General features: G+C 39.4%; 1 protein-coding gene across 3 annotated transcripts in view; it reads right to left on the reverse strand.

The window, feature by feature from the left end:
* Positions 1-26949, reverse strand: part of Csrnp3 (cysteine and serine rich nuclear protein 3) — a 192828-nt gene that overhangs the window by 59728 nt on the left and 106151 nt on the right. For all 3 annotated transcript variants that reach the window (XM_051167153.1, XM_051167154.1, XM_051167155.1), the window contains one exon: positions 19528-19698. In XM_051167153.1, the coding sequence (XP_051023110.1) occupies positions 19528-19698 (171 nt within the window). The remainder of the gene's footprint in view (positions 1-19527; positions 19699-26949) is intronic.

A 26949-nucleotide genomic window follows, 5' to 3' on the forward strand; every position in this document is an offset into this window, starting at 1 on the left:
TCCCCAGGTGGAGCTAACTCTCCACTCCATTTGCCTGTAATGTACGAGAAGTTACACTATGAAACTGCTGACAGTGTCACACTACTTTGGATGGGAGTGACTTTGAGATCCTACTATTTAGCCATCCTTAAAGGCAGAATGTAAAGTATATCTGCAAGGAAAGAAGAAGATGTTCCTTGCATGTCATAGGAAAGAGCAGCATCCCAAACCCACACTGCATGTGGAACTGCCTTCATCGGGGGTATGGAGCTTAAGGTTGATATATCCTATGACCCCCAACTTCTAATACATTACCCAATCATCTCTAAACCAATTTACATTTCAGCTTTCCTAATAAATATTCTTCGTAGCTGACCTCAGAGCATTTCCCAGACTGTGAAGACTCTTACCTGTAACCACCAGAGCAGTCAAGGCTGTGGTCACCTGGTGTTAGATGGTCAATTAGGGTGGGGTCTGCATAAGCAGATGACGTCAATGGGTAGCAAAGACATCCTAATGCTGGCTCTACCACTGCATGGAGTGGGGAAATACCTGTAAATTTCCAATGCTTAAGTCCACTTTTGTATGTTAATGATTTTCCGACAACCAGGAAGCCTAACGCTGTGAATCTCATAGCATTTGATTCGATGACAGAGTGATGGCTGGCTAGGAAATGTTACCTCGTATTGAGTGCAGAAAGGCTGTGATGGTAAAGTCGTGCCAGTTTCAAAGCACAGAGAAAGCTAATTACAGTTTTTCAAGCTTCTTTTTGAACAAAAATACCCACCATTAGTGGACGAACAGCATGTGGAGTGATTTGTTGGAGGATCCTCGTAACTTGATCTGTGAACTAAGATTACTGAGTACCATGGACTCTATCTGATCTGTCCCATTCTCCAGTATGTGTGGTATAAGAACTGACACAGGGGTGCTCTCACAATGGTGGGTGACCAGTGAAGCACATTCAGCCTTCGTTCTAGAATGATCCTGACTGGGCAATCTGACCATACCTGAAGTCCAAATATTAACTAAGTGAGTGAGTAGGTGACACATTAGACACAGGCTTACATCAAAACCAGACTGACAGTGGAGAAACAGTCAAAAAAAAAAAAAAAAAGATGAACTACTACAACTACTAAGTAAATGAAGCATAGCTCTAAATATCATTATCACTTAAGTTCTTAATTTTAAGAATTTATTCTGGCAGGCAGTGATGGTGCCCTTTAATCCCAGTACTCGGTAGGCAAGAGGCAGGTAGGCCTCTGTGGGTTTAATGCCAGCCTGGCCTACAGAGTGAAGTCTAGAACAGCCAAGGCTACACAGAGAAACCCAGTCTCGAAAAACAAACAAATAATAAAATATGTTCTGAGTTAATATTTACCAAAACAAACAAAAGGTTACATCACATAATAATTTTGTCTTCAGAGTTCAAAAGAAAAAAATTAAGAATAATTTAAGGCTACATTTAAAAACAATCTGCTGAGTTAATATGAACATCACAGAGTTTACCCAGTGATGATCTGGTAAATGTTCAATAGCTGCCCCTCAGGCATACATTTACTATAAAATGCATTGCATAAATAATATATAATATATAATATATAAGTGATAAAAACATATTCTTTACTATAATTCCATGTAACTGATTTTCACATAATAACTGATGGGCTTTTGCCTAATCATTACATACATAGCCTTCTCTGCAATTAAAAGGTGATTGTTACACGCACCCGGATGTGAACAAACACTGGTTTATATTGTCATTTAAGTAAGCAAGTAAATGCAAAGTGCAATAAAGAAAACATGTTGAAACATTCACTCATCCATAAGCCACATGGATGACTTCTTTGCCAACAGGCCAGGCCTTTTACAGCTACAGGAATACTAACTGAAACTTCGAGTCTGCTTAAGATATCAGAGCTATAGAAATGACAAACCTTAAACTTAATTTGCGTTAATCACATTTCCTCCACTTTTCTTGTCTAAGCCATCTAAAAGCAAGCGTACAACAACTCCTGCTTGTAGCACTTGACAATTTCCATGGTTAAATACGCCTGCCACAGCTGGCTTCACATGGCTGACCTTGTGGCATGTGACAACGGAGTTGGCAACAGATGTACTGAGGTGTAGGAGCAGGACTGCTTCCTTTTAACAGACTAAAACCATCAAGAATGGATGTCATAGTATATGTCATCGCAAAACGTAGTAAAAAATAGTTGCAAAATAGCACATTTGCCCCTTTTCTGACCACGTCCCCTGGATGGGGAGACCTGGCGGCACTCAGAGGAAGGATAGCAAGTTACTAAGAAGAGACTCGATATTCTAAGAGCATATATAGGGGGAGGGGGTCTCCCTCAATCACAGACATAGGGGAAGGGAGAAGGGGGGAAGTGGGAGGGAGGGAAGAATGGGAGGAAACAGGGGAAGGGCTAACAATCGAGATGTAATATGAATAAAATAATAAAATGAAAACAAACAAACAAAAGAAACCACAAAAATAAATAGCACATTTTAGTGCTTATTATTATTTTAAGGTAACTTTATGAACATGTTACGTTAAGGTTAATATGTTTCATGTGTGCATCGTTCTGCTATTTGTGAACTATAAGGTAAATTTATTTTGCTACTCTACTCAAAATACAGTTTGAAAACCAAGGAAAACTTGGTGGTTACCAAGAAGAACTACAGAAAATAATGTTTTAAAGAAGACTGCTCAGTGTGGTAAAAAAACAAAACAAAACAAAACAAAAAAACAAAAAACCATTTACTACTGTGAAAAATGTTTTGTTGTAGACTTAGCAAATGTGTTAAAGTATGTGTTTTTTTTATTTTCTTGGTAACATAAATACACAGCTATGCAACAGCAACTCTCTTGCTTTATATAATTATTTTATATTTAAAAATTAAGTTGTGCCCACATAGAGTTATGTAATTGTTACAACAATGCCTAGATTAGAAATGGCATATCAGAAGGCAAATAAAAGATTCACTTTTGAGCTACTTTGAATATGAAATGCTCAAATGCTGTAGTGGGGATGGCTAGGACCTCAACTGGGCTTCACGACTTACTGACAAGAGGACCCCAAGAAAACATTAATAACCAAACTTCCTGAGATCTCAGTTTTACCATCTGAAAACAAGTACCCACTTCATAGGACTGCAGTAGGAATTAACCGTATTAACAGATGTAAAAATAAGAGTAAATGTTGCCATTTTTATCACTACGAGAGGAAACCCCACCACGATTGTGAGTTGAAGTGAGGAGATTCCTTGTCTCTTTTGCTTGGAGAGAGGCTAATAGTAAGAGCAGCATCTGGCTTGGCAACTCGCAGTCCTAAGCGTCTCTCCTCTGCTGTGTGTGCTGTGTCTGAGCCACGGCTCCCTCCCTGACTTGCCGTCCCTTATCTTTTCCCAATCTCCTATCTCGAGTATTTCAAGTACACATTTTCTGTCCAATCAACTGCATCAAGTTCTCTCTCCCTCTTTTCATCTTTGATTTTCTGGGCATCGATTTCTTTTAGCGAACCACACTGGATGAGTGTTATGGGGGGCGGGGTGTGTGTGTGTGGAGGGGGGTGTGGAATCCTGCAAATACCTGAGCCAACACTTGCTTCTCCATCCCAGTCTCTTCTGAAGAGTCACATTTTATCGATACTCAGATGTGTCAAGAATTCGGGGCAATGTGTCTAAATGACACCTAGCAAACACTTGATGAAACTCTCCCATAAACTGTGCCTTGGAGAGCACTCACAGAAGCTCTCACAGGCTTCCATTAAGAAGGTCTATACAAGAACCCCTAGAGTGCCTGATGCTAATGAACACATAGGTCGTTTTAAAGCCTGATGCAGTCAATCAAGAGGGAGGCAGCTGCCAGAACACCTTTGCTTCAGCATCCCTGAGGCATTTCTTACAGGGCGATGAGGCTGGCTGGTTAAGAGGCTTCAAGGTGCCCAGTCTTCCCTGCTCAGCCAGCTACAGCAGCATCCGCAACTCTCTTCCTTTATTCCTTTTACTTTATGGAGATGAGAATATTGCTTTTTTTTTTTAAACTGGTTCAGCTTCAGGACTATCCAAGAAGTCAAAGGTCTAAATTTTATGAGACACAGCACCAGAATACTAACGTTCAGGAGACCAATACCAACAGGTTTATATTAGAACAGCCAGTGTGCAAATACAGAGCATTTTATTTGAATGCAGTCCATGCAATACTTGTTGGATCTGTGAGCCGCTTTATTAGTAGCAGACTACATTATATTTTGTGAATTGGGTCTAAACTGCCATGAGACGTTTCTGAAGTTTGAAGTTTAATGTTAGAACAAGAATGAGTAATACAGCTATTTCCAGTCATCATCGTAGGAAGCAATGTAATAACATTAAAACTGGATCCCGCCAGACACTCGCAAGACCGAAAGCCAGGAAATTTTCTCACGGGCTTTTAAATTTTGTAGAGATGCTTACATACCTTAAGATGTTTCATAGGAGTGTTTAGGCGATATACAGAAGGTGTCCGCACAGCCCCTCTCATTGCACAATCGTTAAAGGCTCAGTATATGCCAGTTTTTACTACCATGAGTATTATACAAATTCACCATCTTAAAGAGACTAAAGCGTGCAAGAAAAGACAGCGTAAACGCCGCAGATACATATGTCTGTCGCTGACATGGTTTGTCCTATCTTGTCCTACCTGACTCTTTGTTATTCTCACACTACCTGTTTTTATTTAAACAGATTTGCTTTTACAACACTTATGTAGGTCTTTTCCAAGTTTCTTTCTTCCACTTCACAAAAAGCCAAACAGAAAAAACTGTATGTGTCTTATTTGAATATTTACTCCCTTAGTTACTAACTACTAACGAAATTCTTTATTAGCTATTAACATTATCTACTAGCAAAATTCTTGCTGCCCCTCCTCATAAACAGTATCATCATTACTACTGCTGTTATCACCATGGCAACCTTCTGGGGTATTACTGAATGTAAGGACAATTTATGGCATTTTGCCTTAATCATTTTAGCTTACGGGTGAGCTTAAAGGCACAAGTATTTATTAGTATTTACAAATAAACAAACCGAGGGCCATAGGTGTTATAATTCTTGCCTCTAAGTAGATGATATTTATTAGGATTTGTGAAGCATGTGTTCACTACATTTTGAACTACTGACTACTTTAACATTTATGCATGGATTCTAGCAGACATCACCTTGCAGGATCATCCCAGACAGATCACACTAATGATAGCATTTTCAGTCATGTGACAGAGGATACTTTATGATCCTTAAAACTCTGAAAATATGCTGACCAAATGCCTACATATTGGGTTGACAAATTTGAGAAATATTACACCACATCTGCTTCCATGGGACATGCCCACGTGATACAGAACCCAGGGCTGTGCACTTGGTACGCAAGCACTACCTCTGACCTAAGTCCCTAAACACCTATTTAGTTTTCCAAATAACATGTCAGGATGTCAGATATATATAGTTGTTGTTGTTTGTTTGTTTTGTTTTTCGAGACAGGGTTTCTCTGTGTAGCCTTGGCTGTCCTTCACTCCCTTTTGTTGACCAGGCTGGCCTCAAATTCACAGCGATCTGCCTGCCTCTGCCTCTCAAGCGCTGGGATTAAAGGCGTGCAACACTACTGCCCAGCCAATGCAAACCATCCCTTCTAGTTCTTCATTCTTTCATGTCTTGCTTTAGAGAATTGTAATTATCATATTACTTTGTTGTCAGAGACTGTCCCATCATGAAAATATGTATTTCAGCTTCTGGCAACCTTGGAGATAGTTCTTAGAAATCAATGAGAATATAATGAATATTCCAATTGGTTCTCAAAGTGTTGTTGACAGTAGACTAACATACAGTTACAACTCCTTATTCTAACTAGTTTCCTTTAATTTGATCCAGGCCCATATTAAACTCTTCTGAACTTTCCTAAAGCACTACATTAGGAAGAAGTTCATGGTTGGTTCAATTAAGACAGCTCAAAACAAAATTCACTAAGATATTTACACAATTATTACTTTTTGTGGAGTCTATGAGCTGAGAGCAAAAGAAGATAGGAAAGCAGACTTCAGTGTGATTGCACTAACAGCCAAAGGCACACAGAATAAATACTGAACAAACAAATTTTCCCTCAAATATTTTGTTCTCAGACACGAGAAATGATTAGAAGTAGATTGGAGTTGGCAGGAAGGGGACAGGAAAGGGGCTAGTTGCTTCTTATACTAACTTCGAGGTCAATCTACTCCTACATTTTACAGAGGAAGAACTATGTGAAAGCGTTTAGTCAACATCAAAGCTAATTTTAACAAAACTAACGTTAAAAGTTGAACTCCAGCCACACAGATAAAACTACAATGCTCAGTGGATTTTTCAGTTGTATCAAATTAGATGAATACACAGCAAAATACCGTTCTCAGAAGTTCAACTGATGTACTAGGGAAAGAAAAGATGTAGGAAAGCTAAGTATTTTCCTCTTATGATGGTTCTCAAACAAAAAACTGTCAGTTTCAGGATAGTGTTCTAAAGGAACAATGTTCTGTTTTAGCTCATAGAAAGTGGTGAGGTGGGGCTGAAGAGATGGCTCAGCGGTTAGGAGCACTGGCTGCTCTTCCAGAGGTCCAGAGTTCAATTCCCAGCAACCATATGGTGGCTCACAAGCATCCATAATGAGATCTGGTGCCCTCTTCTGGTCTGCAGGTATACATGTAGGTAGAACGCTATACATAATAAACAAACAATTCTTCAAAAAAAGAAAGAAAGTGGTGAGGGGGTGGCCAGATTGCATGGTACTTCCTGTCAAAATCACTGTGGACAAGAGGCGCAAGGCTCTAAATGCATTGTGAAAGGCCAGGTCTGACTAATGATGATTGTGGCTCAGAAGATTCTGTCCCTGGGTTCTAGGTGCCTCTGCCTTCCTACTACAACAACAAAAGTGTAAACATGACAGGAACTCAAAAGTAGCCAATGCAGTATAAAATATCAAACTATGTGCCACCAAGAAAACAAGGGGAAAGTTACTGAAAGAGAAAATAATAGAAACTGAGTAGTGAGCTGATCTGATGATTTCTCCTCCAAGAAAAGTAAGAAATGTGTGTAAAATATAATGAAAGCCATCAAAATTTACATAATAGGACTAAACCTCATATTTTAAACCCAGAAATTAGTTAATCTCTATGGAAAGTAGATGTAGGGTATCTCTGACTCCTTTGTCTTATCTTGGGACCCTTTTCCTCTTACCGGGCTGTCTCATCCATCCTTGCTGAAAATTGTATTAGCATTTTTTTGTGTGTATTATATAACTATTCCACGATAGCTTTTCCTTCCTTTAGGATGTTAGTCTCATTCAAGTACAAATTCTTTATCAATTAGTAACTTGCAAATATCTCCTAACACACAGCTCAACTCTTGCTTTCTTGAAGGTACATTTATTTATACAGTTATATTTTAATATACTCATATATAAACTGTTTTCTTCCATACTTTTCACCTTTTACTATACTATAAAAATATGTTCTTATTTTTTCAAATCTTGAAGTTTTGAAATTTTTACATTTAGTCCTCCATCACACTGAGAGCTTATTTTCCTACATGAAAATGAGGGATCTAATTTTATCTCTTTTATTAAAAAAATATCATGTATTTGTTTCCCTATTCATCTGCAGTGTCTCTTCTGTCACATATAACACTGTCATTTAAATGTGGGTTCATCTTTAAGCTCCCTATGTGTTCCGTGTGCAGAACTGGGCTAAGCCAGCATTTTTAACCATTTAGACATGGTAGTTGTCAGATTAGTTCCTGAAACATATAGCCCTTCCTTTTACTTGGTTTCCCAATTGTACTTGGATTTTCCTTAGACCCTTACTCTCTAGTAGGACTTTCAGAACAAGATGGGCTTGCATATAGACTTTATGTGTTATGGAATATAAAGTTATACAAAAGGTAGAGAACACTATAGTAAACATGCAACGTCACTTCTGTTTCTTGAAATGTTTCAATTAATTTTTTTCTTTTTGTTGGGTTACTTGAAAGAATTTCCAAGACAGCCATGATGTTTTTACATGTGTCTAAGAGATAAGGACTGTGGATGTGGAGACTCCAGATTGCTGCCAATGAAGCTCAAATGTGAAATAAAAGATTATATTAAAAGTTAGAAGTCAATAAAATAATACAAATAAAAATAGGACCATAAACTATTTCAAAATCCACGAGTTTCATGAAAATTAAAAGGTTGACCCCCCCCCCCAAAAAAAAACTTTTAAGGATCACAGTGTCAAAAAGCAAAGTGTGTTCCGTTTGAAGAAGTGATTCAAGATCCTTGTGGCTGGAGTTCGGGGATGAAGAGAAGCAAGAATGTGGGTGTGGTCATAGCGTGCTATTGAGGGGTTTGAAGGCTGCAGAGTTTGAATGACTGTTACTTAGGGAAGAGCAGAGGCTTGCACAGCTGAGGAAGATGAGAGAATCGGGAAGGTTTGCATAGAAGGGCAGAGAGGAGATACCAGTTATGTGGTCTTGAGTGGTAGAGCACTGAGAGGTATAAATGGGTGAATCTGAAATGCATTAATACAGAATGTGACTATGGGAAAAGCCAAACTATACACACACACACACACACACACACACACACACACACGAACATTTTCCCCCAAACAAATCTTAGCAGCCTGAGATTAAAAGGCTATATCTAATGCCACCATTTATTGAAGCTAAATGTTTGGTCCCCATCCTGAATTTCAAAGGAACCAAATGAAAACTAAATTAACTGTATTTATATCCTGTTAGTGATCTGACTTTGTAATGCCTTTTTCCCCAGCTGACTGGAAAGATGGTGAAGGTGAAAGCAACTTGCATTCCCTCAAGTGTGTTATACGGCTACTGCATAAACAGCTGCGAGGCCTCCAATTAAGCAGTGATGCTTGGGAAAGCTATATATAAGCAAATGAAACCAGGAAGGTACATGCTGGGAATACGTAATTACCATGGAATCCTTTTTAAAACACAGCTCACCACAATGTGCCTATTTGAATATGATAACTGATAAACCAGGATCTTGATACTTTGAAATGACATTCATAAAATTATGAATTACTATTAACTGGTGAATTCATACTCATTTTCACTAATGTTCCTGCTACTGTTAGGTCCTAAATAAATGCATTTTTTTAAACTTTATATGACTTAGTTCTACTGAAAAAGATAAGTCATATAAAATGGAATGTTATTTACTAAGCATTTAACAAGAGTTGAATCAGAACCAATAAAAAATAGCAAAAATACCTCCACCCACGGTCTTTTATCTCTGTAGGCCCTCTGTCTCCCTGCCCCTGCTCTCCTCAGGTCTGATCTCCACCCTCATTTCTCTCTGAGCTCCCTCTCCTAACTTGTTCCCTCTCTTCAACCACTTTCACTGTCTATTCTATTTCCCCTTCTGGGTGAACTTTAAGTATCTTTCCTTGGATCCTCTTTGTTACTTAGCTTTTTTAGGTCTGTGGATTTGTAGTATGTTTATCCTGTACTGTATGGCTAAAATCCGCTTGTAAGTGAGTACATACCATGCATGACTTTCTGGGTCTGAGTTACCTCACTCATGATGATCTTTTCTACTTCTATCCATTTGCCTGTAGATTTCACTATTTTTTTGTTTTTGTTTTTGTTTTTAATAGTTGAGTAGCATTCCATTGTGTAAGTATACCACAATTTCTTTATCAGTTATTTGGTCAAGGACATCTAGATTGTTTCCAGATTCTGGCTATTACAAGATAAAGCTTCTATGACACATAGTTGAGCAAGTGTCCTTGTTGCATAGTGGAACATCTTTTGGGTATATGCCCAGGAGTGGTATAGTGGGGGTCTTGAGGTAGAGCTATTCCCAAGTTACTGAGAAACCTCCAGTTTGGTTCCAAAAGTGGTTGTACAAGTTTGCATTCCCACCAGCATTGGAGGAGTGTTCCCCTTTCTCTACATCCTCACCAGCATCAGCTCTTATTTGAGTTTTTGATATTAGCCATTCTGATGGGTGTAAGATGAAATCTGAGTCATTCTTATTTGCATTTCCCAGATGACTAAGGACATTGAACATTTCTTTAAGTGCTTCTCAGCCATTCGATATTCTGTAGAGAATTCTCTGCTTAACTCTGTACCCCATTTTTAAATTGGATTATTTTGTTCATTGGTGTTTAATTTTTGCATTCTTTATATATTTTAGATATTGGCCCTCTCTCAGATATAAGATTGCTATAGATCTTTTCTCAATCTGTAGACTGCTGTTTTCATTCTATTGACAGTAAGTATCCTTTGCCTTAAAGAAGTTTTTCAGTTTCAAGAGACCTAGGACAGGGTAGGCTTCTGGGAAGTTATGCGAGTGACTCTAGCAGAGACTTCTAGTGTCTGCAGTCATGGAGACTGAAGAAGACAGTCTCTAACTAGATAGAACTCTTAGTTATGGAAGGGGAACACCAACTCACCCACAAAAACTTTGACCAGAAATTCACCCTGCCTATAAGTTGTGGAGGGATAAAATTAGACCAGAGATTGAGGAAATATCCAACCAATGTCTGACCCAATCTGAGACCCACTTCACTGGAGAGAGTCAGCCCCTGACATTATTATCAATACTCTGCTATGCTCGCAGACAGAAGCCTAGCATAGCTGTGCTCTGAAAAGCTACACCCGGCAGTGGAGCCGAACACATACAGAGACTCACAGCCAAACATTGGGTAAAGCATAGGGAATCTAGTTGGGGGGGGGGGCAAGAATAGAGGAGACAAGAGATCCACAAAAAGACCAACACTGCCAACTAAGCAGGGCCCAGAAGGGCTTTGTGGGGACTGAAGCACCAACCAAGAACCATGCATAGACTAGACCTACACAGACATAGCCAAAGGGCAGCTCAGGCTTCATGTGGATCCCCTAGTAAGGGGAGGCAGGGCTGTCTCTGGCATGGACTATGTTGCCTGCCTTTTGACCCCTGCCCCCTGGTGAGGCTGCCTCTCCAAGCCACAGAGGAAGAGGACATACTCCGTTCTGATGCAACTTGATAGCTGGGGTGGGTGAGTAGGGCGGCTCCCTTTTTCTGAGGAATAAGGTGGGTGGTGGAAGAAGAGGGAGGGAGGATGGGATGGGAGGAGAGAAGGGAGGGGGCTACAACTGAGATGTAAAGAGAACAAATAAATAAGTAAAAAAATTTAAAAATAGCAAAATAATAAATAGTAAAGTTCTTTTACTACCCAGAAAAGATGAAGTGTTCGTACCAGTAGCTATGATGTAAAAAACAGGATGGCAAGTGTTGAAATGATGTTAAAATGACATTGGACTGTGAATTCTGCCTTTGCAAAGCAGATCATGTTCTATTTGCTTTTATACTTCTACTTCCTACTAGCACAGAAGTGACTGTGAGGTAGCTAATGCCTAATTAGCTGTCCATATACTCATGAAATTATACAGACATGATAGTGCTTACTGGCTGCTGGGTACACAAGGACTTTATTGCTGCCTTCCCTGATCGGGCACTTATTCTTAAAACCTCGTGTGAAGCATGCTGCTTACATTAAGGACACACAATTGGAGACCGGTGTGAAGAAAGAGTGCAGGATGGTGAGGGGGCAAGGAGAGATTCCGTATATGAGGGGAGAGAGGAGGGAGGAGGAGCTAGAAGAATGATAAACACAGATTTGAGAAAGAAACTGACTCCAGACACATACAAAGATGGTTATGATGCACTAATAAGAAACTGGCCTTGTAAAATGTCACTTGTTTAATTTCCTCACAAATATCAAAAGATTATTTCAGGTGCTCAAAATGGAAAATTGGTATGTGATGAAGGCTAGGTGATGAAAGATAATGAAATCGAAGGCTGAAACAATGGAGCAATATGGAAGGATGGTAAGTGCCAGGGAACTGGGCACAATTTGGTGGCTTATATGCTCCCTCTAAGATGTGAGGCCCTGGGCTTAATCACGAGTACGAAAAAATAAGGAGAGAAGTGATGGGTGCAATACCACAGCAAAACCCAGAGAATGAGGCTTTGCGCAGGCAAGTTGAAGAAAGGGGGCTAGAGTCTAAATTTGGGGCACAGGGATTTTATAGTTCAGAGACTTGTAGAACCATTCCAGAGGGGCCCCCAGATATTTTAATGGAGTGCTAGTGAAGGTCACGAATGCAGAAGTACAGACTTCACAATAGATGACAACCAGCCATCAGCAACCACTGCAGGTTCCAGATGTCGCTGCCAGCTAGTGAATACCACGTGGAAGAAGAGATGGTGCCATTGATAGTGCCTTTAAATCTTAGTGGAACAGCGGCAGATTCCAAGTAAGTTGTAAAAAGGAAGACTAGGGTGTGACTTGGTGGAGACACGTTTTATGCAAACCTGGTAGCAAATAGAGAATTTAAATAGTCACAGTGTGGAAGACAACAGAAAAGAGACTTCAGCCTGAACATGATCTGAGGAGGAATTCTGAGTGGATGTATCAACCGCCAATAAAGCGCTGTTTAGCCAATCAGCTGGGCAGAAGGACAGGAAGTGGAAGGCGGGGCTTGCTGGGGGAGGAACAGCAAGTTTGGCAGTGGAGGAGAGGACGGTTGACTGGGTAGGAAGACGATGTGGAGAATAGGTGGATGAGCATCTTAGTGGCAAATGCTTGGGGTATATGTATTATATATCAATTTAGAGTAGTTTGTTTACCATAGTTTAGGAATAGATTTGTATTAGTATAGTTTCTGCCCAGCATAGAGCAGACAGTTTAAAAGTACGTTTCAGACTGTGTGTCTTTATTTAGCAATCTTAGGCTGAACCGATACATTATAAATGTAACAATGATTTAAGTTGTCGGAGGACGTAGTGTGGATCAATATTTCTAACCCATGACTGTTGATTTCCACAGCCTCTCAGGTGAAGGTGTCCAATGCCAGCCCCACTTGATCATTAAATAAGCCTTACAGAACACTCGAGTTAAGATTTTATAAGTAACTGCTAGTTCATATTATGTCCCTCCTCTCAGCAGCATTCCTACATTTTAACCTCTTCATTTCTGACAGCTAAGCCAAACAGCTAATGGTTCAGCTGACCAGTCTCTGATAATCAGATGTGCATGTGACCTAGTGGTGATCTTTATGATGTCAGAGGTTGTCTGCAGCTAGCTCCAGGTCTGTCCTCACAAGTTCATACTAAGTAATTATTATTTTTCCAAAGTATGGTGTGTGTGTGTGTGTGTGTGTGTGTGTGTGTGTGTGTGTGTGTGTGTGTGTGTGTGTTAATGTGAATTTCAGGGATGACTTTATACTGCTTCTATTTCATTATTTTATCAACTTTAGGACTAGCTTGGAATCACCCACAAAGAGCTTCTGCCTAAATGTTCCTCTAGAACATTTAAAAATCAGGGAAACAAGGAATAGATTGAAAAAAAAAAAAAAGAATGAATTTTCTAAATAATACCACTATCTGAAGTATCTGTGTGATTCGCTCCAGTCATACTCTTTGAAGTCACCACTCACACATGCCTGCTAGCACAGAGCCTGTGACACCTTCTTTAAATTGAATCCAAGCCTTTTGTGTGTTTTAATTGTTTGATAAAGAGAAAATGGCAGGCACGTTCCAGTTGTACTTCCAAGGAAAGCTTCACACTGAAATCTACTTTCTACGGATTCTCCATATTACAGCCTAATATGAAGTGGGGAGTAAGTGCAGAGTAGCTGAAGAAAACGCCTGACTCATGTGTTTCTGCACTGCAGATCCAGAGAAAAAGGTGGGCCAAGGCAACAGGGATGGGAGGAGGGAGAATGACACACTCTCAGGAAAATCATAAGACATATCTGTGATGACTAATTTATACTTTTGTTATGGCTATAATAACTTCTAATTGCACAACAAATTTTGCATGTTGAAAGAACTAAACAATGGGGAAGCCTTCTGTGACTTGGAAAATGTTAACACTGTGGGAAAAAAAAAAACATCCACTACCTGCTCCCATAGGCAGTTTGGAACGGCCGTCCCTTGACCTAGTCACATTTTGAGTCTTGTATGGTATGCGTTTATTTGTTGGAACACCACTGCAGGAGATGTGTTCCTTTAGGGAGTGTGTTTCATTACACGGCTTCTCATTACTTATGCGAAGTGCCAAGAACCTTCAGAGGACAGGAGAAAAAAAAATCAGTCCTGTCTTTTCCTTGAAGCTCTCCTTTTGACAGAATGACTGGCCAAGGAGCCACAGGGATTTGATGAAACAAAGCTCTCCTCAGTCCCATGGAATCTGCTGCTTCGATTCCAAGGAGAGAACAAATTGTGACCTTGGTTGATCACTGGTAAGTGCGTTAGTTGCCTAGCAAAATTTAGAGGTTCAAGGAAAAAGCCATCATATTCCTCCTAATTTGCATTTTGAAGCTGTTATTATCATGATGTGGCATGCTACAAATTGAAATGCCTTAACGAGAGGCTTAGAATAGTGTGACATTTGCATTTCCACAGTGGTTGACACATACCAGCTAATCTTATTAGTTTCTATATTTGTGAAAACAACAAAACGCGGTAATGTACAGTGTGCTAGTGGCTACACAGCACAGAGCATGCCCACTCATTTAAATTGGAAGGATAAAGTCAGGATGTCTAAGATTTAAATAAGGGTAGCCACATTTTTCAGATTCTCAGTGTGAATCTAAATTGTTTCATATTGGCGCACAGGTTTGATGGTCTTACATTTTTCTTATTTCAAGATGGGATGATTTCTTCATTTTTGATGGTAGAAAAACAAGTTAGCGGAACAGGACTCATTAGTAAATCTCTGAAGAAAATAGTGAGAGATTTCCATCAAGGATATATTACTAATAAACTTCCGTCTAGTCTAATTGAAACAGTAAAGAAACTATTCTCTACAGTGTTACATATAGATTTCTAGAGTAACAAATAATTTTAGTTATTATTATGTTTTTCCATTGTAGCTCTGGCTGGCCTGGAACTCTTTATATGTAGACCAAGGTGACCTGAAGCCCTCCAAGACCTGGCCGCCTGGTCCCCAGAGCTTGAGTGAAACGTGCTATATACCCAGCATCAAAACACATTTAAGAAGAAAGAAAGAAAGAAAGAAAGAAAGAAAGAAAGAAAGAAAGAAAGAAAGAAAGAAAACGTTTTAACTACTGCTCTTACAGGAGCTGGAAGGCTCTTATCTTTTGTATTTTAGGTAAAAGCTTGGGTAATTTGATTCTTCCTTATTTCTCACATCTCATCCCCCACCCCACTCCCATAGTATAAAAACAGGGAGCAAAGCAGACTCCTATCTAGAAAAGACACTGTAATCAAATTAATAACTGAACTGCTTTAAAAATTAGTTTGTAAGGCTGGAAAGATGGCTCAACAGTTAAGAATATTTGCTGTTCTTCCATAAGACTCACCACTGGTTTGCAGCATCCACCTGGAGAAGCTCACAACCACCTTCAACTCCAGCTTCAAAGGATCACAGACCTTTTTCTAGCCTTCCCCAGGCACCTGCACATAAGTCTGTCTCTGTCTCTCTCTCTCCCCATCTCTGTCCCTGTCCCTCTCTCTCTCTCTCTCTCTCTCTCTTTCTCTTTCTCTTCTCTCTCTCTCTCTCTCTCTCTCTCTCTCTCTCTCTCTCTCTCGCTCTCTCACAAACACACACACACACACACACACACACACACACACACACACACACATCTTTGTGACTTGGCTGTAATATGTCCAGCTCGGTTCCTCACGCAATTTCATCTGCATACATCAATACAAAGTGATTGATCATTTTTTCCAGTACAACTTTGAAACACATCCCTTGGGGATGTATTATAACACTAACAGAAACATAAATTAGTGGATATAAAGAACCCATCCATCATCCTAATCTTTCAACAAATCAAACTGTTTCCAATTTTCAAGTCATTGAGCCAGTCTTTGCTTTTGAGATTGCATAGCTTTCTCCTGTCAGTATAAAGAAGATTCTGCTTTCTTCTGTCTGTCTTCCCATTATCTTATAAACATTTTATATAGTGTGTAGTCTTCATAACTATCATGAAAATAAATTCATTGGTAGTTGACTGTAACATAATGAATCACTTTCCCTCTCTGAACTGCTGCCTTCCTCCCCCTCCCTGTCTTCTTATGCTACAATTAAACACCAGCATTTTCACTGATGTAATTTTCTGCTGCTTTAGATGTTTCTCCCTTCAAAACCAGGAATATTTGAATGGCTCTCATACTGACAAAGTACTTTCTGAATTTCACAGTCATTAACAGGAACATGTGCGCCTTCAATGTATACTGTGGCTTCTGCCAGCATTTTGGTATTACTAGGATTTGTTGTTGTTGTTTTGTTTTTGTTTTTTGTTTCTTTATCAGCAGGAAGAATACTAAATTTATTGTGATGACATCTTTATGATTTCATATTAGTAACATTTATAAGTATTTTAATTGACTTTTTCATTACTACAATTGTTAAATGCCTTACTGGGTGAGCTAATTGTGTTTTCTACTATGGATTATCATTGAGGCATGCCTTAGTTTGCATTTCAAAAAGTTAAATATGTGAGAGCAGAGGGTGTGTGCCTCAGTTGGTAGAGTGCTTGCCCAGCAAACACAAAGCCCCAGGTTCAATCCCTAACATGACATAAACAGGGCATGGAGACCCAGGCCTGTAATTACAGCATTCAGAAGGTAAAGTCAGGAGGACCAGGAGTTCAATACCATTTTTTTTTGCTACACAGCAAACTGGAGGCAAGCGTTGAATACTTTAGAATCTGTTTCATAATATATATGTATGTATGCACTTTTAGAAAATCATCTTATACCTTATTAAATACACATTTCTAACATAAACTGTTTCTTTTTTAACTTTGATATTTTATAGCAGGGAAGTCTGATATTTTAATATCATTAAATATGTTAAATGGTTTCCAGTGTGAATTATTTCCTATTCCTTCAAAGCACACAAAAATCTTGCCAAATGTCTTACAGTATATAAATCCATTATGTCATCATTTCTAATTTTTTTATTTAATCAATAAAGAATGCACTTTCTCATGACATGAGAAGAGTTTAAGTTGCTTCATTTTAAAAAATTGTTAATATATGAATGTTTATTAAAATCCCGCTTTTTGCATTTGATAACCCTCTTTTTCTTTATATTAATTTCTTGCAGTATACAAGGCCATGATTTTCTACACATTTTCACCATGGGACAATGAGCCGTAGGAAAAAGTTATTGTTTTGAGTGATAATTTGATATGTAGAATGAGCTTTCAATGTTAAGCCTTCTTTTTAAAAATACCCTACTATAGTTATCTATCTATCTATCTATCATCTACATAATTTCATCTCTTGTTTTGTTTCATTTGTTTTGTTCTTGAAGACTGTGTTTCTCTGTGTAGCCTGGCTGTCCTGGAACTTGCTCTGTAGACCAAGCTATCCTTGAACTCACAGATCCTCCTGCCTCTGCCTCCTGAGTGCTGGAATTGAAGGTGTGCACTACCACCACCCAGCTCATTTCACCTCTTAAAAAGGCCCACTTGAGGGTTTTTCTGGACTGAAACACTATTATTATAAATTAATCTTGAGGACATATGCAACTTTATATACAAGGATATAATCTGTATCTTCATTGAATTTTTTTTTTTTTTGTAATTCACAATCAATACTATTTTAAAGGCGCAGTATTACATAATGAAGGAGCTGAGATAATGGGAAAGATAAAAAAAACTATGCCTTGAGACATGTGCATACAGCTACTCTCAAGTCTCAGACCAGTGGTCCTCAACCTGCGGGTCATGACCACTTTGGCAAACCTCTATCTCCAAAAGAAATTTACATTATAATTCCTAATAGTAGCAAAAGTATGAAGTAGCAATGAAGTCATTTTATGGTTGAGGGTCGCCACAACCTGAGGAATGGTATGAAAAGGTCGGAGCAGCAGGAAGGATAAGAACCACTCAGGACTTAAGATTCTCAGTATAGTTCACAAGTAAGTAGTAAAGGTTAGGTAATATCAGACCCCATAACACAGCATGTGCTTGATATTGACATTTGCAGAGTCTTTCATGCGGATCACCTCACTGGCTGTGCTTGATTAGGATGACATCGTCCTTATTACTAGTATAAAACCAAAAAGGTCGGCATACATCTTCCTTCAAATCAAAAGCACAAGCTCATCTCATAGCATCATGGTATGTACAAATCACGTGCTAAGTTATGGTACAAATCACCGTGTTGCTGAATGTTGTCCTTGTATTTTGTCTTTTTTTTCCCCCCCTCTAGAACTGTTACAACTGTCTTTTTTTATTTTCCACTTATCTCAGATTGCTCAAGGCAATACTGCCAATTATAGTATGTACATCCCAGTCCCAGGCTCTTCAAAATGTTTGAAGCATTTGAGTTTTTCGGTTTTGTTGTTGTTGGTGGCGGTTTTTTTTTTTAGGTTGTCATATTTCCAAAAGCAAGATGTTTGAGGTGCATATATTAACTAAATCAGCTAATAACGCAAATAAAGCTGGCAAGATGGCTTAGTGGGTAAAGGTGCAAACTGCCAAGCATGGAAGGCTGAGCTGGACCCCTGGAGCCCACAATGGTGGGAGGTGAAAACCAATGCCCACACATTGCCTGCTGACTCCCACACGGGCAACCCTTCATATACACACAAAGCAAACAAATAAAAAGCCCAGCCTAACAAAACAAAAGGCCCTAAGTTTGAAGGACAGCAAGGAGGGGTTCATGGCAGGGTTTGGAGGGAGGAAAGAGAAAGAGGAAATGATCTTAATCATGTTATAATCTCAGAAAATAATCTTACAAAAGCCCAAATGATATTGTGACATTACAGTCTCCTTGCTTTAGAAACATAAGCTCCTAGGCTACATAGCTCGTCCATGTCCGTTTCTTGGGCGTAGGTTGCATGACCTTAAGACTTTTTCCCATCCTTTCTTTAAACCTCACATTCCGGCATCTGCCTGGAATGGCTAAGGTGACAGGTTGGCAGAGGAAGAAATCGAAGACACAGCTTACTTTCCTATTTTTCCCCTTGGCGGACTTTGTAACTCAAATAACTAGGCTGGGGCTGCCCCTGAGGAGAGCTTGGCTGCTTTCGCTCCTCAGCGTGTGGCTGATCAGACTGTTTCTTATCGCTGCCAACACGTTCCACCAGCAAATGCAAAATGCAGCCTTCCATTTTCTCCCAGATCACTGCAGCTATGGGAAGATGCATTGTTTTCCTAACCCCGGTTTATTCCTTCCTCCATATTTCTCCTACGTGTCCAGTGTGCTGTCTGCTTCCTTGAATAGTCAGAAGAATAAAAGGCCTCCTTTCGTAAACTCAATGGGATAAAAGGAACAAATAAAACACTGCCAGCTCTACTTCAATAATGGAATTCACTGGGGTGCCTCAAAATAATTTCATTTTTACTTGATCTTTCTATTTCACTGATTATACAAATTTTTAAAAACCACATCTAGCCGTAAAGGTAAAAATGAAAGCGACCAATGCTACACAGTGATGGGTTTTTTTCCCCCCACCGCACAGCCTGACAGTCAGCTCCTGGTGTGGTTCCTGTACTTACGGGTGAAATGACTAGACGTGGACGGATTGACACTATCCCCACTGTCGGCACTCTCACTGCTGGAGACCTCATCATCTGATTCCCGAGCCGAGGAGCAGGGTGAGGAGGCGTCAACATCTTCAAACTTCCTCTTTAGAATTCCACTCATAGCTGCAGCGTTGTCACATGTACCTGGAGCGGGAATGAGCAACCAAACATTGAAATCTCACTGTCAGATTGTGTGGCCAATGTTTCCAGTTACTTTCCTGTGGCTTTAATATAGGAGCTGGGCTGGAGCTGCCACTTGAAAGCATCACAAAGCAGATTCATTTTTCTATTTCGAGTTAGCAAAAACAGGGTGAAAATTAATAGGAGTCCTTGACATTTCAGTTAGCCCAGCATTCTGATGGCTTTCTAAAGTCTTTAAGAAATAGTTCAGATTAATACAGTGCCACTAGTCTTTTGTTGTTGTTCACAAAATAGACTAATTGAGTCCATGAAATTCTATGGAAAAACAAAATACAAATGGCACTGTCCCCAAAACTCTGAAGTGATTACTGTGCCGTGCAAAATTCATCCAGAAGAAACACTGAAAGTAGGATGTAAAATTTTTATATTTAGAAAATTTCAAATTCAAGGAGCCTAGTTAGCAAAGCATAATGAAGCCTATGAAATCAATTCTGCAATGTAGGTGGTTTCCGTTTTAATACTGCTACAAGATGAACTCTGTCCTGTGCTACCTGGCTAGTGAAGCTGCTGGTACCTTTCCAAAAATTCCCTAAGGCTCTTCAGTTGGGGATTTCACTAACTGAGTGAAGGGGGGGGGGGGGGGGGCAGAGGACATGCTGCCTTCTAAGCAATTTGTTTGGTGTGAATGAATTTTCTCTTTTCCAGGTGCCCCCCCCCTTAGCCCTCACCATTCCTATATTACCCCAATAGTCAGACAAAGGATAGATACCAACTTTCTTCTCAATGTAATGATTCTTTAGTAAATAAAGCCCACATAAGTTAGCTGAGATATTTCAGCACCATCACAGTCTGAGAAATTAAGTCAACTTAGCTGAAAGTATTGCAAGTTGATTCTGCGCATTCTACCTCATCGATGCCAGTTAATTGGAACTCCTGTGTGAGTTCTCCCAGCTAGAGCACTGCTGTCAATCTTGTAGATCAGGAGGGAACCGGTCCCTTAAAACTATTCCAAACCCACTCAGTTACATGATCTCAGATCCTCTCTCAGAATTGTCTAAAAACCACCCCTGGCCTGTGAAGATCACAGAGTAAGCAGCCTGCCCAGATCCCCTGGGCTGAGCCAACACTCCACAGTCTGATTTGAGGGTTTTCAAAGAACCAGGAGCAGCAACGTAACCGGGGAGAGAGATGCTTAGGAACTCATCATTTCAGTTTCCAAGGCAGATCTACCAAGTCAGAAAGACCCGGGACTAGTCTTTTGTGGAGCACCAAACAGGTGTCTCTGGTACATTCTCAAGCAGAGAATCCCTTGCCAGATTTTCAGTTTGAGTTCCAGAACCTTTTCATCTGGTATTTTCCTCTCCCTGAACGTGTTGGACACAATTCAATACTCAGTTTCCAGTCAATTCTCTGGCCACCTCTGGTGTGACTTTTAATAAAATCAAACCTAACATTTTGTGTGTCAGGTCTTTGTTCTTACCTTCAATTCAGTTCTTCTAGGCATGTGTTGAGCAGCTGATAGTTTTATAGTTAACTCATTGAGTGGAGTCGTGGAAGGGTTAAAAATAAGGTAGCTGCTGTCACAGTCCAAGGGTCCATTCTGATGGATTCCATCAAATAGCAAAACACTTCCCAGATTATGTAGCACCTCTGTTTTATTAATGTCCATCTTCTGCCTGATTGTATTAACTATGGGGATAGCTCACAGCCACAGGAAAATATATCACTGTCTATTCTCCTGAGAATAAAATCTCTTTTCTACTCTCATTTTACCACTATTCAGATTAGCCTATTATTTTCTTCATTTTTAAAGGGTGTGAAATGCATAAAATCTTCATGCCTATCTGCGCCAGCAAAGAAGGAAAAAAAAAAAAGATATTTTAAGTGGAGTCTTGAAATGAAAGTAGGACAGGATATAAATTTTAAAATGATTTCACTTCAAGCAAGATGCAAAGCAACTCATGAGGGAGAGACTCCAAGACACAAAATGATATAAGATGGACACCTATGGTCAAGATGTACATTTCTATCACAAGATACTGCAATGGAAGCCATTAAAGCGTTGCTCTTGAGTTCCCTCCCCCAAACCCATAGCTTCCTTAAGCAGGATGCGTTTCTCAAGGATGAGGAACAGAAAATATATCTACTGGGATCCAGGCCCAAACATCACCTAGGTTGGTACCTGGTACTCCTCTCTCCCTCTCTCAATCCTTCAAGGAGGAATTTTGATGAGATAAAAATTGAAACCATTGCCTTCCTTTGTTAGTTCATTTGGGACAACCATTGCGTTGATGGAGTTAAAGGCTGGATGCAGTTTCTGCCTGGATCCTGAGCACTGAAAGGGCTTCAGCTGGGCGACACACAGAAGGAGCAGCTTAGTGGAGCAGCATAGGCATTGCATAGACCTGTGAGACTGAGGGCTCAGCTTGCTTGTGCAACCGCTCAAGGTAGGCGTGATGGCATATGACTGTAATCTCAGTGCTCAGGGAGTGAGAGGGAAGAGGATCTCTGTGAGTTCGAGGCCAGCCTGGTCTACAAAGAGAGTCCAGGACAGCTAAGGCTACCCAGAGAAACCCTGTCTCAGAAAAAACAGGCCCTAAAAGACATCTGTCTTATCTCACTATATGTGCATATGGAAATATGGTAGCAAAATATGAAGGACATGGTCCACGGCTTTCTGGTATATAGGCTCTAGCATATTAAATAGTGATGTGACACTAAACAGGCACCTCCTCTATCATCTACCTCATCTTATTATGAAAGCACAGGGCTTAGGGGGATGAAATTATTAGAATGCATTATTTGCTGGGTTGCTATCTGCCAGGTGGCCTATCTCACATTGACATGTGGCTGCACAGGTCCAGATCCAGGTGAAGAGGATGACTGTCCATCCTACACCTATCATTGCTTCCTAAACAGCACATACTCTATTTTTTCCTTCAAAGATGGGACACAAACTGGATAGTTAATAAATGGGACAATTTGAGCATTTCAAATGTGCTTTATACAGAACTAAAGCCCAGAGAAAAGTTGGACAGGCATTGACTTATTCTGAATTTCAGACATGGAAAGCTAGGCCTAAAAGTAGCCATCTTTTCACAGCTATCACGTGTTCACGAGACCTGCTAGTAACAGGCACCATGACCTCACTTCAACCAGGACAGATGTCCCATCAAATCCTCTCCAACTTGCTGCTGTTTGTTTTTGATATTTTCCTAGTCATGGGAAGAATGAGAAATTTAAAGTACAAAGACCATCATGCCAGTCTGTAGTTTAAAAACCCACAAGTGACTTCAAATCACCTTACAAGTTCAAATCCCCACAGTGCCTTTAAAAACTCTCAACAATCTATCTTGGCCAGCTTTGTCATTTATTTTTGAGCCTTTGACTTTGCTGATAACTCAGCTCTAAGGATTGCTCAGTGACTCAGACCCAGCATTTCTCTATCCTCTATGCTATTTTGGATAATTGACTTTCTAATTACTTTGACATTTTTTTTCTATAAATTTATTAATTTCTAAATCTATAGAAAGTATTATATATTTCTATATCTCTTTCTTATTGTCATGGCCTCTGATAGCAGACAGAAAGGAGGATCTTCATTTTCTTTATTGATGTCCCATAGTACCCTCTATGTAACCGGTGTACAGTGCATACATGATCAGACAGAATGAAATCGGGTCACTTCTAAGCTGTAGATACTGTGTCATGTCTCTTTGTCCTTCTACATTGAAAGCTCCAGGAAGGAGAACAAACATTCACCCAGTTCACTATTCCGTGTCCTATAACAAAGAGCTTATGTGAACAACACATAAGATAATTATAAGCAGAACATGCACAAATCATACTTTTGAAAAATCCCGGACTGGTTCACCCAATGTGAGGTGAGATGCAAGCAAAGCAAAATTTAAGACTCAGAGAGACCAGAGCATTACCTAGAAGGTCTGTGATGTTTTTGCTAAGCTTTCCTGTCACCATGACTAGGGTCCAGTAACTTGTCTGCAGGTCTTACAGCTTGAATTCTATGTTCTAAAAACTGATTAATTTTTGGACTCTTCCTAGATCAGGGATCTTGCCCGCTAGTCAGACTTCTTTCTTTCTTTCTTTCTTTCTTTCTTTCTTTCTTTCTTTCTTTCTTTCTTTCTTTCTTTTAGACAATTTCTTGATCAACTAGCAGAAAGGGAATGGATGCTACTCCAGGGAACCTCCCTAGGGGCTTGGGGGAGGGCAGTGTCCTCTGCCGGCTGATACAGGTTCGCCGATTTCTTTACATTTATCAACAAAATCCTGGCATTTTCTGGGCCAGATTCCTAGCCTAGCACTCTATTCTTATATCTGCAACTTCTTATCTTTGACACAAGGTCTCATTAAATAGCTCTGGCTGACCTGGAACTCTTAGATGAAGCTGGCCTGGAACTCACTGATCCACCTGCCTCTGCCTCTCAAGTGCTGTGGTTAACGTCACACGTCACCACATCCAGCAACAACCCCTTATTTTGTTGCCAAATCTAACAACTGCTTTATGTTAGAACAGGAGGAACCCTGCTTCCTAGCATACTGATCTTAAGTTACACGAGCTCTTCATTTCACACTGTATTAGCTATCAGCATTGCTCAGACACCTCTGAACACATTGGTAAGAACACACTCTGAAATAATGATGAAGGAAAAAAGGTTTTTTCCTTGATGTATTTCTGACTTACTTAATAAGAAAGAGAGTGGAGAGACCACGGTGTGGGGGGCATCAAAAAATATACCTTAAAGATTAAATAAATTGTCCCCATTCAAATGAGAGTCAAGTTATGCAATTGGCGAATGTTCCACTTTCAAACTTAAAATTGCCAGATTTAGTAAATAAAAATGTACTTTACCCAGTTTTATTTGGATTTCAGAAAGAGAAAAAAAGTGGACATTTCAAACATACTTATGCCTAAATTATTTTTGCCTATATGAAATTCAATTTAGCTGAACATTCTGCATTTTGTCTGATCTGATAATTGCTTCTGGTAAGGAAATAAACTTAATGTGCAATCAACAAAAAATGTCGACATAGGAAACATGAACTAAGGCTGGCCACCCGTGCTGTCGTTCACAAACCAGATAAAAATCCATCTGAAAAAAAGAAAGTTCCTTAGGGTGAATCACAAATTCTCTAAGCAACTGGAAAAGGTAAGAGCCTGGGTGATAGTTAGTCAGTCAATGGCAGGCCTGCCCGTTAACGAAGGAGTAGAATTGTGACATAGCACTGACTGGACTGGCAGGTGATACTTTAAACAGTGGTTCTCAACTGCCCTGACACTTTGACCCTTTAATACAGTTCCTCCTGTGATGGTGACCCACAACCATAAATTTATTTTGTTGCTACTTTGTAACTGTGACTTTGCTACTGTTATGAATCATAATGTAAGTCTCTGATAAGCACGGTTAATATTTAGGAAACATTTCCCTAGGAACAATGGCAGCCATCTAGAGACTTTATTCACATTTACCTGGGGCTGGGGGATGGGGTGCAGAGTAGCAGGTAAATGAGGACATTTCTTGTTTCCAGTCAGCACTTGTCAAAAACAAAACCATCACTTTTTGTACTCTTTTAATGAATTCTTCCACAAATAAAAAAAAGTGCCCACACACCACAATCAAGTTCTATTTCAATGAACTTGATCAGGTAAAGGTACTTGCTCAGCATACAGAAAACACCAGGGTTTGGATGACCTAGGATGACAGATGATTTTAATGTTTCTTCTGGTTGCCTCACCAAGTTTAAAGGATAAGGGGAGAGCCACTGAAGACCCGCTCCCTTGTGATAGAAGGTGGAACAAGTTGACTAAGAAGATAAGCCACCAGGACACACCAACAGTCACGCTGCCCACTGGGCCCCATAGCCAGTGGCTCTCTCAGTTGACAGCGGAAAGGTTCTGCTGTGACGTTAAAGAAGAGAACTCACTTTAAAAAAAATCATATTATATGTTACTTTCATTCTTTGGGGTAATAAATTTATTTAACCAAATGTTACCGAATATGTGGATAACTTTCTAACTGCCAGCTTGTATGGAATTTTTTAACACCCAATTTTTAAAACTATGATTAATTTCTGATATTCTAACCTCATGTGAACATATTAATCAAAAAATGACTAAAGTCCTCAGTTTCTTGCCAAATAAAACCATCATTATTTAATCAGTTGTCTTTCAAAAATGAAATTACTTTTTGTCACAAATCACATTATGTGGAAAGGGCTCTTTGCTTCTTTTCAAAGCCTTTCATTTGGTTCTAAAAGACTATCTTTGTTTGGATGACCTCATCAAAATTAAAGCTTTTTTTTTTTTTTTTTCTGAAAAGACAAATACAAGCTGGGGTGGGGTGAACAAATCGCACTGCGTATAATCAAGTTTGTAGTAAACTGTGAAGAACTATGAGAAAGTCTAACTTAAAATAAATAAATAAACAAATAAATAAATGAATAAAAGTATTTGTGGGTATAACCCAGTGCTAGAGGCTCTGGTCCACTGTGGGGGTGGGGGATCAGCACTGAATAGATTTGTAAAAATTAAAATAAAATTAATAATAATAATAATAACAAATTCATTTTTAACAAATAAGATGGGTTGAATGTAGTCAAGATCTTAAGTGTCAGTGTGAAATAGTCATACTGAATGAGGAGAGAGAGAAGGAGGGAGAAAGAGCTCATGAAATTTGGTGGATGGGTCGGTGGGAGAGGTTGGGTAGGGGTAAAAATATTATCAAAATATATTGTATGAAGTTATCCAAAAATTAATAAATTGTTTTTATCAGTTGAAAAAAAAAGATTCTTTTTCTTCATGTCTTTCTTGTTTACTGTGCTCTCACAGTCTTGCCTAAGTGTTCTGCACATCCGAAATCAGTACAAGGCAAAAAACCACATCTTCACTACCAAGAATCAGGTGACACCACCCTTCTCAATGCCAAGCATCATGTGGAAGGCCTTCTCGTTAGTACCATCTCCTGATGTCCACGCATCCCCTACGGATGCTTCCTCATTGTGAACACAGTGGAGGAGCTACGTGTATTTGTACTTGTTTTATTTATTTTGGGCCTACTGTTCAATAATTTTTTTTTTTTTTACTTAAGATTTGTTCCTTTTTAAAAAGTACAAGATCTGTAAGCTAGGAAAACTGCAAGGCAAAAAAACCCCAAAACAAACAAACAAACAAACAAAAACCAAAATCCAAAAACCAAAACCAAAAACAAAAACAAAAAAACTGTTTCATAAAAAATT

The sequence above is a fragment of the Acomys russatus genome, chromosome 24 (assembly GCF_903995435.1).
Source record: "Acomys russatus chromosome 24, mAcoRus1.1, whole genome shotgun sequence".
Lineage (NCBI taxonomy): Eukaryota > Metazoa > Chordata > Mammalia > Rodentia > Muridae > Acomys > Acomys russatus.